Raw genomic sequence first — 18,961 nt, forward strand, 5'->3', positions numbered from 1 at the left:
GTGACCCTGCTGAAGTAGCCATTCTTTAACAGAAAAGTATACTACAGAACAGAGACAGGACCCATGTGATCCTAGTGGACCTCATTCACTCAAGAAAAATATCTTCTAAGCAAAGTCTACACCAAATCCTGGGACTGAAAGAATGTGTAAGACACAACCTCAGCCCTAAAGAAGATTACTCTCTAACAGGAAGAAGGACATACACACAGTTACTGTAATTGTGAGAGAGGAGAGAAGTGAGAGGGAAGAGAAGGCAACAGTGGTATAATGTTATCTAGGTGAAAAAGTCGAAGAAAGGATTCCCAGCTTTCTAAAGAAACAATTCAAATGGAAACTGACTCCGAGAGGGGAAAATTTTTTTAAAAAAGTCAAGAATACCCTCACTACAAATCTAAGAAAGAATAATAAAGATGAGTTTACAAAATTTAAACAAAGTTTTCAACTCTCTGAATCCCCTGGTGAGGATGAGTCTGGAGTTCTGTTTCTGTTTACTTTCTAAGAACCTAAAACATCTACATGAAGAGCCGTGCTTGGCTTTGAATTTTCCAGTATTAAAATTCTGAAAAGCTCAAAAATTGTGCTAAGGAGACTAGATCCTCCAAATTCGTAACAGGAAACATGGCATTTTCCCAGATTATTCTCTGGCTTCAATGAAGAGAGAGAATGGGGACCACACTGCAGCAGCAGGATTTATAAATATGAATTACAGGATGAGATGATTTTCCAAACATCTGTCAGAAGCTAATCTGATCCAAGAGTAAAGGGGGCGGGGGTGGGGAAGAGAGACTCAGAGGAAAGCCAAACAGACTAATGTGTGGAAATTTTGTGGATTTTGGTGGGTTGATGGCCTCTTGGGCATTGCATGCCCACTCTACAATGATAAATACCCAAAGTCTGTACAATAATATACTTTATACCATTCAGAGCACTTATGTATGTACCCTCATTTGACCTTAACAATGCACATAGTAGATATCTCTAAGTAAATATAAAGAAAGTGACATGGTACTTTGACATGCTCTGTGAAGTAGGAAGAAACCTAAAGACACCACGTAGCATAGTTGTCAAGAGGCTTTTGAATAAATCAGACCTGGTTTCAAATCATTGTTCTGCTACTTACTAAGTCAGGCTATGGTTTTCCCAGTAGTCATGTATGGATGAGAGCTGGACTATAAAGAAGGCTGAGTGCCAAAGAACTGATGCTTTTGAACTGTGGTGTTGGAGAAGACCCTTAAGAGTCCCTTGAATTGCAAGGACATCCAACCAGTCCATCCTAAAGGAGATCAATCCTGAGTGTTCATTGGAAGGACTGATGCTGAAGCTGAAACTCCAATACTTTGGCCACCTGATGCGATGAACTGACTCATTGGAAAAGACCCTAATGCTGGGAAAGATTGAAGGCGGGAGGAGAAGGGGATGACAGAGGATGAGATGGTTGGATAGCATCACCAACTCGATGGACATGGGTTTGGGTAAACTCTGGGAGTTGGTGATGGACAGGGAGGCCTGGCGTGCTGCAATTCATGGGGTCTCAAAGAGTCAGACACAACTGAGCAACTGAACTGAACTAATCCTGGATTAGTAGTTGAACATTTCCTTCTAGGATACTGTACCTATAGAATGATGATAACTACCTCAAGGAGCTGTTATACAGATCAAATAAAACATGAAAAGTACATAGGATAGTGTCTGACATATAGTAGGTACTCAGTAAAAACTAGCAATGATAGTTTGCAAAAGTTCCATATCCACCTGAGTAATACTGTTATTAGGATACCACATCAGCTCAAATAATTCAGAAACAAGATTTCACCCTGGACTTAAACTGAGCTCAGATACCTAGAGGTTTTATTAACAAAGTTATTAATTATTAACTGTTATTAAAGTTATTGAATTTAATTTAATTAATTTATATTAATTAAAGTTATTCATTAGAAACAGTTCCTTAGGATCTGTCTGGTCTGTTTCTTGTATTTCATAATCTGCTTGAGGGGGCAGGGTGGGGACAGGAAAACTGAATAAAATATGTATACGAATGAGCTACTTTTTGTGATCCTCCAACCTTTCTTTGATGACATACTGAGAGATCTGGGTAGAAATTATACCATATCCCTTTCTCTGTTGTTAAAATACAGGGAGTACTTGACACACTTAATCCCCACTCCTGAATGTTCTGCTTGAGTACCATGTGGGATGTGCTTTGGAAACAAGTTAGCATCCATGAATTTGACCAGTAAGAGGAAATAGCCATCTTTTAAATTTCTCAGTTCTATAAAGTTAACTAGACAAAAATCTCTTTTCAAAGTTTCAGCATCTTCAGTTTGAAAACAAAAATACTAATACTTTGCCCACCTGAGTTGTTATAAGTTAAAGACAGTATCTTTAACAGCATTTAATCACACAAATAAAAGGATGGAAGAAACCTCAAAAAGCACTTAAAAGAAGAAAATCATCTATTCATCACTTTTACACAGGTGTCATGGTATAAAGAAGAAGAGCATATCTAGAAAGACAGAGATCTATGTTCTGATCCTGGTTCTGCCACTAACTCATCCTGATTTCCTGGTCATTCATTTATTCCCCAAATACTTACTGTTAGCTGCTAGATGCCTGCAGCTGCTACTACTACTAAAACTTCTAATAGTGGTCGCTCTGCCTTCCCTACAGAATAGAGTAAAATAATTTATAGAGTTATGACAGTATGTAATGATTTATATTACTTTTGATATTATTATAGCTATGTCTACGTTACCACGTAAAGCATGAAACTACTCTCCATGTTAAGTTCAAGAGGCTCTCTAAGCCTTAGTTTCTTTATCTAAGAGATAAGAGCGCTGAGTTAAATAAGCCTAATATTCCCTCCAGCATTAATCAGCTGATAAGAATTTTTTTAGTTTGAAATGAGGAACCTAAAACTAAGAGAGGATAAGTGATCTGCTCCAGGATACATAGTAGCAGAACAAAACTGGGATTAGAAATAAGGTTTTCTACTTAGTAAAAGTATCATGCCTTGACCAATATAAAATAAGGAATTCCCATTTGTACAGGCTCTGAAACTTGCTGTTATTCCTAAATCTTCAATCTCAGTTGGACTATGTACTTGAGATGATCAACTCATGTGGTTGCATTTGTGAAATTAATCACCAAATTGTTATTTCAATTTCCTGAGAGTGTTTACTCCAAAAAGATTTGATCCTTTTTATTTGGATTCTTGTTATTCAGTCTCTCAGTCATGTCAGATTCCTTATGACCCCATGGAATGCTGCATGCCAGGCTTCCCTGTCCTTCACTATCTCCTTGAGTTTGCTCAATTCTCCTGTTTCAATTTTTTTTTCCCATTAAAATGAGAATGCGCTGCCATCTACTGGACTCTGAAGACATTGCTGCTACAGTTTTTTGTCAGAACAAGAACTCTTTAACAATTTAAAGCTTTTTATACTTTATCAATAACATAATAGTTATTACGACAATATAAGTTATAAAAAAATAAAACTCCAAAAGTTGAGGCTAGGGATAAGGTAGGGTAAGAGAGGAAAAATACTATCCCTTTGAGATTTTTAATCTCAATTACTGCTATGACAGTTCTAAATATAGCAAGCATTCACCTGCATTTGTTAACAAAGTGAGCCCCTCCTACATGCTAGGCACTGTTCAAGGGACACAACTGCTGACAGAGTGGTAAGTATTAGAGATGCAACCCCTCTTTTCATATGGTTTAGAGACTACTGAGGAGTGGTGTCCATACTGAACTTTCCTCATGTGCCAGGCTCATAATATACATTATCACCTTTAATATTCAAAATAATTTATGATGAGGAAGACATTGTTATCTCCATTTACAGACAAAACAACAAACTCAGGAATGACTCAGTTTGCCCAAAATCTCTCTCATGGGTAAGCAGAAGTGGTGCCTGGAATTCAGCTCACATCAATCTGACTCCAACACCCATATTCCTAACCACTAGGAGTGTCCATTCACCCAAGAAGCTGTCAGCATTCTTCCAAAAAGAAAAGTTGTTGCCAAAAAGAAATTCAGATAATGAAACTTTACATATCTGTATTAAAGGTAAAACTCCTGCACAGGGATCTGAAAAGTCTCCAGCTTACTGGATCAAGAGCTGGCCCAACAGCCTCTCATTCCCCATGCTCCTCCAACTGCCCTCCCAGTAGCAAAATCCACCTGGGAAACATCTCTCCCGGTCACCTAGCCTGATTCACCAACCTCTTCCTAAGGTTCTCTTCAAATTAGTTACTTTTCTGCTATAACTCACTGTGTTAAGATCCAAACAACTGACATCAAAAATAATTTTTCAAACTAAACCTATTTGTAAACTGGAGCTCTTCTGGAAAAAAATGCTACTTTATCTCAGGTAAAAGAATAAATGTTGGTGAGTCTGCACCTAACATTTCTGCATCCCAGAGTACTTAGTTTAACGATAGGCATATAGTAGGTACTTAATATTTGCTGACAGAAAAAAATCATGAATCATGTTTACAACTAAAAATAGATTTTTATTATCATTTATTCAATTATTTTTTGTCTGCATTGCTGTTCAATATGTAAGAGCTTACATTTGTAAGCCAAATAAATGAAACTTCACTACACAAAATTAACAAGGTGTCACTCCCTAATAATGCCAAGAGAAGTTACTGAATGAAGGATTCAGACCCACAGTATAGTAAATTAGTCAATATATCGTAAATTAGTCAAAGATTTTCAAATATATTAAATAGTTTCAAAACACATCCCTGGAAGTGAGACTGAATACTCATCCAACGCAGTAAAAAGCTGAGAGATTTACTAGATTCCTAACAACTCAACAGAAATGTGTAAATCCTTTTTGAGAAGCAGTTAAACAAAGAGGCAAAAGTTTTGAGCAAATAAACTTCAACTTTTAGACCATGGTGGCTGAAGATACTTTAACGTGGACAGAGGAAGAATTAACAGCAACATAATCATCAGATGTGTTTCCGGTTACAGCTAATGCAAAAATCCAGGAATGCTGAAGAACTGGTCAACCAAAACTTTAGTCACTATTTTAAAAGTTGCTTTAAAACATGTTTCCTTGTGATAGTTTCACAAGTAACCTTTCATCTTCCATATAGAACATACATTCTTAAAGTCTTGCTGCCTTAGAATATTTTAATCCTTTATGAAATATTTCAACTACAGATATTCTATCCATATTCAGTGACTGTGGTTACAAGTATATTTGGACTTATTTCTATCACTGTACCACATGCTTCTGTTTACTATTTGTTTTTTGTTTTCTTTTTCTGATTCCTATCAAGTTGACAAAGTTTGCTACTCCTTATATTCCCTTTTTTCTCTCTGTCAATTAAAAATCTATGTTGTTTCTAGTATTCAGTAGGTATCTTTACATTTTTACCATGCACACTTAACCACAAGCTATTATAAGAAATTTTAAACTTGTTTAAAATCTCTAGCCTCCTCCCGAACAAATCAATGAGTCTTACTCTTCAAACAGTCTCCCTCACCTTATTATTGTTGTCTAGAGCAAACAGAGTCCTCAGACTCTCTGTGGAGAAGGGTCAGTTGCTGTTCCTTCAATCCACTGTGAGCTGATACTTTAATAAAATACAATAATAAAGGCACAATAATGTCAAATGGCTTATGTCAAATGTCAATGTCAAATGGTTTGGTTCAAAATCAAACCAAAACGAAAATCTCTCTTTAGTCTGAGATTCCACAAGAGATTTCACTCCCTTTTCCTCGTCCATCTCTCACCACTCCTTCTCTGCCACCTTTTACAACATCTCCTCCCATATTTAGTCTTTAAAAGTGGGAGACCCTCAGGCCCATTACTAAGTCCCTGTTTTCTCACTAAGTACTACTTATCCTTGGTCTATCTTCTCTGAACTCATGATTTCAGTAACTATTTGCCATTGTTATATCTCGCTATTTATATCTCTATCTTGCGTCTCTCCTCTGAACTCCAGATTCATATAATCCAAATGTCTCCTTTAAAACCTATACAGGGCTATCTTGAGGTATTCTCAAAGTCTATATGATCAAATCTCAACTCACGATCTGCCTCCAACAAAGCTGGTCTTCCTCCAGTTCCTTAGTTCTCTCAATGCCTGGTACTTTTATCCATCTGGTTATTTCATCTAAGCCAGAAACCCAAAAGTCATCCTTAACACCTTCTTTTTTCCTCTATCCTTTACCCTAAATTCAAACCAAGTCCTAACAATTTTACCTCCTAAAACTTTCCTAAATCTATCTGCTATTCTACCATAACCCTGTTCCAAAGTATCAAATCTCTTACCTGATACACTTATAAGTAAGATCCTTCTTCCTGTCTTCCCACATACATTCTTGCCTCTTCTAAAATCAGTCCTTATAGCAGCCAGAGTAAAATTATTAAAACACAAATCTAATTATACCTCTGCCATGGTAAAAATCCTTCAACACACTTCACTGATCTTAGGATAAAGCCTTTTAAAAGGTTCTGGTATGTGGTCCCTGACTACCTTTCCAGCCACATCTGGTATCATTTTCCGTTATTACCCAGACCTTCCTTCAGTCCCTTAAGACTCACCACTTCCTCTAGCATTTCATGCCCTTCCAACATTACCCTCCTCTATTCAGAATGCTCTCTCTATTCAGCTCTCACTCTCTCCACATTGCTCACTTCCATTCATCCTCAGGATTGCAACCTTAAAAGTCAAGTCCCAAAGACCTTTCTTGAGCCACTAGAGTAGGTAAGATCATCACACGCTTTTATAGCACTTGCCACCATTTATGTTTATACAGTTACCTTAGGTTACTTTGCCAGTGTGTTTCTCCTCCATACACTCTATGACAGCAGGGAAATCTGCCCGCTCACCACTGTACCCTTAGCATTTAGAGCACAGTAGCGGATGCACAGCAGGCGCTCAATAAATAGCCACTGAATGAGCGGAGCATTCTAGCAACAGCATTTCAGATCATCAAGAATTAGGAAACAACATGACCACTAAGGAAATCATGCAGAAAACTCATTTCACTGATCTGTGGCTAAAATTAAATGGGAGAAAAAACATGAATCACCTGACATGGTAGCACAGAGAGCAGGCACTTAGTAAAAATAAATTCCTTCTCCTTTCTCTAATCACCTTTAAATACAGAGACAACAAAGACTATAATATAACTGACTACAATATAACTTGCCTCAGGATTCTTAAATTTATTCAAAGTTGTAACAGATACCTGAAATATTTAATGAAATTGTATTAATCAAAAGCCACTATTCTTCTTTAACCCCTCAAGAATTCTTAGAAAACAGCCAGTTGAGATTTTCTTTCAGAAAAATTAATATAATATGGATTTAGAAAAGATGTATGGGTGCAGTTAAGATATGAGTTTTCACCCTAAGCCACACTAAACAACAAACTTACACCAAAAATATGATTTTATTTTACACAGAGCTTTTGCCTGATGTATCAATGCACACCTGCACTAACAAAACTCACAGCATCATGCAAATCCTCTTACCTTATGTTCAAATGGAGCACCATAATAGCCATCATTCAGCCCAAAGATTATTTCATTCTGGTTGCGGGCATGAATCTGAGAGAGGAGGAAAATACATTATTAGTTCATCTCATTCCAATCAAGTTTTAATGTGATTAGAAAATGACAGGACCTACTTCAATGTTGAAAAATAATTGACTATGTCTAACAAGCCAGCAGAAAACAAACTGCATATCATAAGACAAGGTAATCAATTTAGAGTTTCTTGTTTTAGTTAAAGTTCTCACAAAATCATCACATGAGATCACAGGCACCATCATTCACACACATTTTCCACAAACACTTCTTGAGGTTGTTACAGAAAGCAAATTCCTTAAGCACAGGGGATTAAGAGGCATACTATACATTCTTTAATCTCAAAGAAAACACAATCCAGGACTTCCCTGGTGGTCCAGTGATTAAAAATCCACCTGCAATGCAGAGGACATGGGTTCAATACCTGGTCTGGAAAAATTCCATATGCCTTGGGGCAAATAAGCCCATGCACCACAACTACTAAATCCCATGCACCCTAGAATCCATGCTCTATAATAAGAAAAGCCATCCCAACGAGAAACCCGAGCACCATAACGTAATATAGAGTAGCCCCAATCACCATTGCAACTAGAAAAAGCCCATGCAAGCAACAAAGACCCAATGCAGTCAAAAATAAATAAAAATTTTAAAAAATAACAGTTTAATTAGTCTGTCAATGCTTTAAAAAAAATAAAGTCCCAGAAAAAACATAAAAGGTTAATATTATTTTTTATCTTCAAAAAGATAGTCTAAAGATAATATCCAGTCCCCAAAACCTTTAAAAGTCTACTAATTATTTTCTACCAACTACTCTTTCAAATACAACTAACTGACTTGAGCTTCAGTCAGTGTTACTTCAAATTAAACTTCATCTAAAAAGTGGAGTAATAAAACTTTCAAAATTGAAGAAATAATTTTTAAAAACTCAAAAGTCATAAAGACTCATATAGACTCATAAAGTCTATAAAAACAAACTTGATTACTTGATCAAAAAGAGTTGTGGCTAAAATGTTTTTTAATTGTGTTTGCAGTGAGGAATTAAAGTGAGGGTTCAAGTGGGGGAAAGAACAAAGACTACCAGAACAGAACATTTCATCTTTTCTTTCTCTAACTAGATACAAAAGCCAAAGTCAGCAGCAGAAAATTCCTATGAACATTTACCTGACTTCCATACCCACCATATCTGTTACTAAAGCAGAAATAATCACATGCTTCCTGTTAACCTATATCTTTACTCAACTGAATACAATGATACCAAAAGATGGACCTGCCATAATAAACTTATGATGAAAACTATAAACCAATTTTAAGGAGTGTCCCATTTTATGACAGAAAAGGAGAAAGCACTATGAAATCAGTTTCAAGATTAGCAGAAATGCAAAAATTTTACAAACATAAAATATTTTATACATATATATATACCTCGAGAGGAAACAGATTAAAATCATATGCATTAAAATATTAATGGTTGATCTGAACAAATACTTCATACACAAAAAAAGAAGAAGGTGGAGGATTGAGAATAAATGTACATTTTCTTAATGTAAAACATCATTTCATCATTAGGGAAATCAAAATTAGGATGAGATACCATCAGAATGGCAAAAATTAAGAAGACTGACAATAAGTCTTTACAAAAGTAAGGAACTTTCATACATTGCTGATGGGGATGCAGAATGATAGTCACTTTGGAAAAAGTTTCACGGTTTCTTACAAATTTCAACACAGCTCTTACCATTAGACCCAGAACTTCCACTTATTCAAGAGAAATGAAAACTTATATCAACACAAAGACTTATATTTAATTAATTCACAGCAGCATTATTCACTGTAGTGGTGGTTACTTACTTCATACATTTGTCAAACGCATTGAAAATGTATACATTAAAAGGACAAATTTTATTGTATGTAAATTTTAGTTCAAAAAACCCTAATTTGTAAAAAAATTTCATTCAAAAGTGATTGATTTCCTGACCCTATGCAGGCTTGTCTAAAAAGCTCATAAACGTACTCCCGTAGCTCTCTTTGCAGGTATTTATTTATCTATCATTAGTTTACCAGGTCCTAAGAACCTTATCTTATTCATCTCTGGATCACTGCCACTAAGAACAATGCCTGTCAGAAAGTAGATGACCAATCAATAAACCTAAGTGATTCTGGCTATTAACCTAATACAGCTTAGCCTCGCTTTCCTCTAAAAATCTGTAACTCTATTATATCTGATTTTTAGTAGTACGTTGTTGTATCTATTTCAGGTGACTTTAAGTGTCTAACTGGCTTAGAAAAATGTTTTCCCTTTCTCTTGTTCTCTGCTATACCAACTTTGTAAGAGGATACACAAATGTTAACTCTCTGAAAGTAGGGTAAGTTAGATCTAAGTACCTTTGGGTATTTTAAGAAGACAACCAACTAAGGGATGTATGAACTCAAAAACATGATGAAGGCCATCTTCTCTGGCCAAAAAAAGACTTTGACAGAAGCCTATAGCTCTGCAACTCTAATGTTAAGAAGCACCACCCAGACAAAATGTAAACAAGTGCTTAGTATCATTGTGCATAGGGTCTATGCACAAACAGCCAACTACAGCATGTAGGAAGACAGAAAGAGAATGTGCCCCAGTGCCTTTAGCCAGGCTAAAGGCAACAAGCATTTGGGACTAAAAGAATGACCCTAAGCCAAAGTCATTACTTCATGAGTTTTAATTAAAATCAGTCCTAAAAGAGAAGAAAAAATATAAAAATAAAACAGAATTTGGAGCAGGTTAGAATTTAGTAAAGGAAAATATTTATTGCATGCATTGTTCTGGTCTCTATCCAAGAACACAAAATAAACTATGGTATGCAAAATAAGGGCAGAGTTGTCTTTTTTTTTTTTTTTTTTAATCTGAAAAATATAGAGAGAGAACTGTCTAAAAGAAATATACCAGATGGTATATACTGAATAAATATTAAGAAATATGAAGGATGTTCGCAGATATGACAACATTTTAGCACTGCCTTTGTCAGTCGTACCACAGGTATAACAAAATAGAAGTGGCATTTATTCCAATGTGGGATGGGTGGTTACCAAGGACTACATGTATACAGCAGTGTAGTACAGCAGAAAGAATGAATTTTTAAGTCAGCCAGGCCTCATATAAATTCCAGCTCCACCTATTAATGTGATCTTCATCAGTTTCTTAAACTCTCTGAGGCTCAATTTTCCCATCAGGAAACTATGGGCAATAATATCAACTTTCACAAGGTTGTCATAAACATTAATTGCAGTTACTTATGTCTGGGAATGGCAAACAGGTTTCATTTCATGTGCAATTCTGGCATATTGCTAGGTGCATTCTGGAACACCGTGTTAGAAAAGACCACACAGCTACTTCTGAGCTCAGATAGCTCAATCAGCTGCATCAGTCACGGGGAATGGGTAGCAGTAGATAAGCCAGGCATTTGTCATCCCTGTGTTCAACAAATAGTAATTTTTGGAAAAAAATTATTTTTTGAAAAACCCTACTCTACTGGTCATAAGAGAGGTGTTTATTTTCAACTTATTTTTCAGATTCTAGGGGAAATATCCAGCATGACAGAAGAAGCAGAGTACTATAAGAAAGCAAATTCTTTCCTACTGCCCACCCCACTCAAAATCCTCTTAAATTAGCAGCTTATAGCAGTTCTTCATAAATGTTTCCAGTTATTTTTTAAACTTCTCAATGACTCAAATTTCTGTAATTAAGTAAACAATCATAAAAGGTCTCTCTTTATTAACAGGAAACAGAATCTGACAATTCAACAAAAAAACCTAGATGGTTTCTTTGGGTAGGACAACTACTTGAAACTGCAGTCTAAAATTACCTGCTGACCCAGGTATTTCAGCCCATCCAAACAGACTTTCCATTCAATCAACAGCTGGTAGATGTCCTCCTTTCCACCCCATATCTTCACCACAAAAGAAGACACAGATGTATCCAGACGGTCTGGCATTATTCCAAAATCAAGACTCCGCCATGTTGGATTCTGTTAATGGAAATGAAAACATGCTTTAGGAAGACCCTAAATGTTTACAGTTATTTCAGTTAGGTTGTATATCATTTTGTTTTTTAACCAAAAGAACTCATATATTACATTGCAAACTTAAGTGAACTAATAAGACATTCCAATTAACATGAAGAGAGTGATACTGACACTTTTTAATTTCTCTGCTTATTTATTATAGTCACTAGAAAGAGCATATATTCTAGTCTCTAATTAACATGGCTTCCAATGGTAAGCCATTTATTTATTCCACACAATACACAATCATTAAGAAATAACATATAAACAATGCCCTCAAAGTACCTCTAACCTATTGCTGGATTTGAACGACTCTTTAAATAATTACACAGTTTCATGGAAAGTCCAATATTCAAAAGATTACAAAGTGGCGCAGGAGGGATTAATAAACTATGAAGGAACGGGGGAAAGAGGGCATGCAGGCCATGAAGTTTGGCTTTTACAGGACAAATAATATTTCACCAGGTTGAAATAGGCAATTTCCCAGCAAAATAAGGGCTCAGAGGTGTGAAATAGCACGGTGTGGTCAAGTAACTAAGACAACTGCTAGAACACACAACAGAAGAGTGGCAGGATGCAAAGCTGGAGAGATTAACAGGAGACTTCATGCTGAGGGGGTAGTTTACTGTGTACAAGATGTGGGGACATTGAGAGGTTTTAAGGTTAAGAATGACAAGGTCAACTTTATGCTCCAAAAGAAGTTTGTTTTCCATTTAGACAGTTGAAACATTCTCTGAAAAGGGAAAAAATTAAGGGACTTTAATATTATCAACAGACATGAACTACAATGCATCAATTACTTATTTTCAATTATTTCCCTACTTTTAAAAAATTCTTTTTTTAATTTTTATGTGGAGGATAATTGCTTTACAATATTGTATTAGTTTATGCCACACATCAACATGAATCAGCCAGAGGTACACACATGTCCCCTCCCACCTCCCACACCAACCCACCCCTCTCTAGGTTACCACTGAGCACTGGGTTTGAGCTCCCTGTGTTATATAGCAAATCCCCACTATCTATTTTACATATGGTAGCATTTCAATGTTACTCTTTCAATTCATCCCTCCCTCTCCTTCCCCCACTGCGTCCACAGTCTGTTTTCTATGTCTGTGTCTCCACTGCTCTCCTGCAAATAGGTTCATCAGTACCATCTTCCTATATATATATATGCATTAATATAGGATATCTGTTTTTCTCTTTCTGATTTATCTCACTATGTGTAATAGGCTCTAGGTTCATCCACCTCATTAGAACTCAGATGTGTTCCTTTTTATGATTGAATAATATTCAATTGTATTATTGTATAGATGTACCACAACTTCCTTATCCATTCATCTGGTGATGGACATCTTAGGTTGCTTCCACGTCCTAGCTACTGTAAATAGTGCTGCGATGAACACTGGGGTAACGTGTCTTTTTAAAGAATCCACCTGCAATGCAGGAGATCCTGGTTCAATTCCTGGGTCGGGAATATCCCCTAGAGAATGGATATGATACCCACTCCAGTATTCTTGGGCTTCCCAGGTGGCTCAGATGGTGAAGAATCCACCTGCAATTCAGGAGACCCGGGTTTAATCCCTGGGTTGGGAAGATCCCCTGGAGGAGGGCATGGCAACCCACTCCAGTGTTCTTGCCTGGAGAATCCCCATGGGCAGAGGAGCCTGGCGGGCTGCAGTCCACAGGGTCGCAAACAGTTGGACACAGCTGAGCAACTAACTGCACAGCACAGGGTATATGCCCAGCAGTGGGACTGTTGGGTCGTATAGTAGCTTTATCCCTAGTTTTTTTTAAGGAATCTCCACACTGTTCTCCATAGTGGCTGTATCAATTTACTTTCCCTCTAACAATGCAAGAGGGTTCCCTTTGTCCACACCCCCTTCAGCATTTATTGTTTGTAGATTTTTTGATGATGGCCATTTTGACCTGTATGAGGTAATATCTCATTGTAGTTTTGATTTGCTATTTCCCCTACTTTAAATGTTAGGGCTCTCATTACTGAACATAACTCTAATTAATCTCATTAAATTATCAACTTTCATAATATATAAATCAGTAAATCAAAAAGCCCTCATATAAGGGTAACTGATCTTTGCTTTGTGAGTTTTTTCCTGACCAAAGTGGTGAGGGAACCAGAGCAGTATCTTTGATTTAGGGGATATATTGATGTATGTGTTTTTGTGAATTTAACTGCTGACATTTCAGGAGAGGGAACATGACTTCTAGCTTCATGGTGCTTATGTCTGATCTTTTTCACTTGTATGTATTTTGCTTGTATATTTTTATGTTCTGATTTCCCTGTACTAAAATAAAAGATCTGATAGACAGGAACACTGCCCGATTTGTTCACCATAAGATCCTCAAAGTTTGACAAGTACCTGTTATGTGCTCAATAAATATTTGCTGAATGAGTGAGTGAATGCCCACTTAACCAAAATGGACATTTGAGGACACCAAAAGACTATCAATCAATAGCATGATGATAACACAATAAGCTCACCGTGCAAAACAGTTTTAAACAGATTCCAAGCACCCATGAATTTCAACCTAAGATCACCAGATCCATTCTGATATGACCCGCATCCCGTCTCTATCCCACCAAAATTGTTTTACCAACCCTGCTAAATAGGGGTAGTGGGCTTAGTCACTCAATGTGTCCAACTCAGTGATCCCATGGACTACAGCCCGCCAGGCTCCTCTGTGGGGATTCTCCAGGCAAGAATCCTGGAGTGGGTTGCCATGCCCTCCTCCAGGGGACCTTCCCAACCCAGGGACTGAACCCAGGTCTCCTGCATTACAGGCAGTTTCTTTACCGTCTGAGCCACCAGGGAAGCCCAAGAATACTGGAGTGGGCAGCCTATCCCTTCTCCAGAGAATCTTCCCGACCCAGGAATCAAATTGGGGTCTCCTTCATTGCAGGCAGATTCTTTACCAGCTGAGCTACCAGGGAAGCCCAAATAGGGGTAGAATTTCATTTAAATATGGAGATGAACATTAAAGTCTAGGAATAAGTAAGCAGACCTGTACTACAAAAAACGCTAAAGAAAATTCTTTACACTGAAGAAAAATGACACCAGACAGAAATTGGCTCTCTAACCAGGCATAAAAAGCAATGGTAAAGAATGAGTAAATATAAAAGACTATCTATTTTTCTTATTTTATTTATATCATATATGACTGTTTAAAGTAAAAGCTATAACTGTATAAAGAGTTTTATAACATATGTATAGATTCATATATACAAACTAACAGCACAAATTAGAGAAGGTAGAAAACTAGAATTACTCTGTTGCAAGGTTCTCCTGTTTACATGAAGTAGTTAAAAATACATACGGCAATCCTAAAGTAACGATTTAAAAATTAATGCAAAGAAGTACAGCTGAAAAGACGAGGCAAGAACGTAAAACAACATGAAAAAATATATATTCTATGATTATTTCATTTATATGAAGTTCTAAAACAAGTAAAACAAATCTGTGGTGACAAATGATTTCCTCTTGTGGGGAGATGGCTTTCTGGGCACAGGAGAACTTTCTGGAATGATAGGAAATGTATATATCTTGACAAGGTATGTATGCACTTACCAAAACTCAACAAAAGAGTTAAAATTTGTGCATTTCACTGAATATGACTTTTACTTAAGGAAATAGACACTGAACTCCAAAGTATAGGTTTGCTTCTTACAGTGGTAAGGATTAGTAATTCTGAGGCCACTTTTTGTGAATTCTAAGCATGAGCAAAGATGTTGAGGTCAGTGGAAGTCAGGTTTTTCACTGTCAGAGAATGAAGTGACAAATGAATTGGGAGTTCAGCTGGACTGAAATCAGAGATATTGGTATGAATGCATGGTTTTTAAAAGACAGAGCCATAGATATATTGTGTGTGCGTGTGTGTGTGTGTGTGCGTGTCATTTCCTAGCTCAGTCCCTTAAGAAAGGCTAGAAGTAATGAACACACTAGTAACAATGAGCATGCTCAAATCTTGCTGTCTGTTCTGCAGTCTCAATAAAAGAGAACCAAGGGTTCCTTGGGGGAGAAAACTGATTCCAGAGCTACGGCAGGAAGGGTACAACACGAGTCTGGAATATCTCAAGCCAGAATGTCAGGAAGTACTCAATGATGGGACCATATCAAAAGGATACAGCAATCAATTTACAGGGCTCTCACTAACCAAATGCAGGATAATGTTAAGCATCAAAATAAATTATAGTTATAGATTAACCCACTGAATAAAATAAGATTCTTTGAGTCCATAATGATACAGAGTAATAATTAATTAAATGGGAGAGAAAGTTAAATTGCCAACTAGTAAATAATAAAAGGAGAGATGGAAATTAGAAAATCACCAATGGATGCTAAAACTGGTAAGCAAACAGTTGATAAGAAGCAGGATATATAAAAAGTCTCAAAGTTTTTCCCTCACAAATCACTTATTAATTATAAATGGAAAAATTATAACTTCTCAGTGGAGAAACCTGGCAGGAATTACCTTAATCAAGTGACAAGTTGGGACAAGCCAGCAACAGGTGCCTCTTAAAGCACTGAAAAGAATACGGCACTACCGGTATAGTTTTCCTGCCAAAAATGCAAAACCTGAATCTAGTCATGAGGAAACATCCAACAAACTCAAAGAGTGTACAAAATAACTGGTCTGTATGGCTTTAAATTGAGGGACTGGTTCCAAATTGAGAAAGGAGTAGGTCAAGGTTGTATACTGTCAGTTTGCTTACTTAATTTATATGCAGAATACATCATGCAAAATGCCAAAGTGGATGAAGCACAAGCCGGAATCAACATTGCAGGGAGAAGTATCAATAACCTCAGATATGCAGATGACACCACCCTGTGGCAGAAACCAAAGAACTAAAGAGCTTCTTGATGAAAGTGAAAGTGAGTCAAAAAGCTGGCTTAAAACTCAACATTCAAAAAACTAAGATCAAGATCATGGCATCTGGTCCTATCACTTCATGACAAATAGATGGGGAAACAATGGAAACAGTGAGAGATTTTATTTTCTTGGTCTCCAAAATCACTGTGGATGGTGACTGCAGCCATGAAATTAAAAGACGCCTGCTCCTTGGAAGAAAAGCTATAACAAACCTAGACAAAATGTTAAAAAGCAAAGACATTACTTTAACAACAAAGGTCCAACAATAATCAAAGCTATGATTTTTCCAGTAGTTGTGTACGGATCTGAGAGTTGGATCATAAGGAAAGCTGAGCACTGAAGAACTGATGCTTTTGGACTTTGTTGTTGAAGAATCTTGACAGTCCCTTGGACTGCAAGGAGATTAAACCAATCAATCCTAAAAGGAATCAGTCCTGAATATTCATTGGAAGGACTGATGGTGAAGCTGAAGCTCCAATACTCTGGCCACCTGATACACAGAACTGACTCGTTGGAAAAGACCCAGATGGTGGAAAAGACTGAAGGCAGGAGGAGAAGGGGGTGACAGAGGATAAGATGGTTGGGTGGACATCCAATTCAACAGACATGAGTCTGAGCAAGCTCCAGGAGTTGGTGATGGACAGGGAAGCCTGGCGTGCTGCAGTCCACGAGGTCGCAAAGAGACGGACACAACTGTGCAACTGAACTGATGGTTTTAAATGCTGAAGTCAGAACACCCTGGAAAAGGCTAAAGAATTGTCCAAACTGAAGAATAAAGCAACATGACAACTAAAGACAAAGTGATTCTAGATTGAGTCTTGGAGAGTTGACAACACCTGAATAAGGACTAGGAATCAATTGGTGGAAACCTAAATTGGTATAACCACTTGGAAAACACTATGGAAGTAACTCAAAAAATTTACAATAGAACTACCATATGATCCAGTAATCCCTCTTCTGGGTAGATACTCAAAGGAAATGAAAGTGTCTTAGAGATAGAAGCGCTCCCGTGTTCACTGCAGCATTATTCACAATAGCCAAATACATGTACAACCGAAGTGACAATCAATAGATGAATGATAAAGAAAATGTAATACATATGTGTGGAACATTATTCAGCCTTAAAAAGGAAATCCTGCCATTTGCAAAAGCATGGGTGAATCTGAAGGATAGTATGACAAGTGAAATAAGTCAGAAACAGAAAGTGAAATACTGCATGATATCACTTACACGTAGAATCTAAAGTCAAACTCATAAAAACGGGTGTATAATGGTGGCTGCCAAGGGTTGAAGGTTGGGCAAAATGGGGAGATGTTGGCCAAAGAGTATAAGGGTACAAAGTTTCAGTTTTGCAAGATGAAATCATCTTGGAAATCAAATGTACAACATGGTGAGTAAAGTTAATAACACTACACTGTATACTTGAAATTTGCTAAGAGAGCACTAAGCATTCTCACTACCAAAAAAAACCAACACAGTTAACTATGGGAGGTAATAGATATATTAATCAGTTTGATTTTGGTCATTATTTTACTAAATATATATGGGTATATAATATGTATAGATAATATATATATACCTGTATATATAGATATACGTATATGTATATGTGTGTATACACACACACACACACACACACACACACACACACACATGTATAGATAAACCAAAACGTCATGCTGCATATCTTAATACACACAATTTTTGTCAACTATACCTGGGGGGTAGAGGATGAAGGACTGTGCTTAACTGTACTGTGTCAATGTTATACTTTCCTGATTTTAGTCATTTTAATGTAATTATATAAGAGATTGTCCTTGTTTGTAGGAAATATATGCTGAAGTATTTGATACCAGTAAATCTTTCTTTGAAGGTAGCCAATTATTTTAAGAAGGCAAAGTTATGTTTAGATAAATTTATTGAAAACATAGGCAATAAAGAAAGACAAAAGTACTTTGAGTAAAACATGATGAGTAACTACGAAATGGCAAGATCAGATTTCACACATGACCCAAGGAATGAATGGAAGGCAAACATCCATTTGTGATAATGGCAAGCTAGACGGTCCTCCCAGTGAAAACAATTAAAAATGCTGGCTAAAATATAACCACCATCATCACTAAAGATTTTCCAAGCCAAAAAGGAAAGCTAGAACCCGAAGAAATAAACGTAAATCTAAAGGATTTTTTTTCCCTTAAAGGAATTTGCCAATGTATATAAACCTGAGGCGCTGGTTTGGGCAGTCTTAAAGAGAGACAAGAACATAATTCAAAGCCCAGATCCAGGTCTCACTCAGGTCTACGAGAAGTCCTCTGCATTGAGCTCGAACAACAAAAAGGCTATACATACTCACAGACATGAGCGGAACAACAGAGAAGAGTAGAATTCAACAAACCAACTGCACAAGACCGGAGATAATTAAAAAAGGAAACATGAAAAAAAGACTACTTGAACTATAAAATGAGATTGAATAGATCTC

General features: G+C 36.8%; 1 protein-coding gene across 3 annotated transcripts in view; it reads right to left on the reverse strand.

Moving 5' to 3' along the window:
• The window catches only part of UVRAG (UV radiation resistance associated), a 309,203-nt gene that overhangs the window by 243,547 nt on the left and 46,695 nt on the right, over positions 1-18,961 (reverse strand). For all 3 annotated transcript variants that reach the window (XM_065944543.1, XM_065944542.1, XM_065944544.1), the window contains 2 exons: positions 11,395-11,556; positions 7,499-7,573 (listed from right to left, as the gene is read on the reverse strand). In XM_065944543.1, coding sequence (XP_065800615.1) covers positions 7,499-7,573; positions 11,395-11,556 — 237 coding nt within the window. The remainder of the gene's footprint in view (positions 1-7,498; positions 7,574-11,394; positions 11,557-18,961) is intronic.

This window comes from Muntiacus reevesi, chromosome 9, assembly GCF_963930625.1.
Source record: "Muntiacus reevesi chromosome 9, mMunRee1.1, whole genome shotgun sequence".
NCBI classification, from domain to species: Eukaryota; Metazoa; Chordata; class Mammalia; order Artiodactyla; family Cervidae; genus Muntiacus; species Muntiacus reevesi.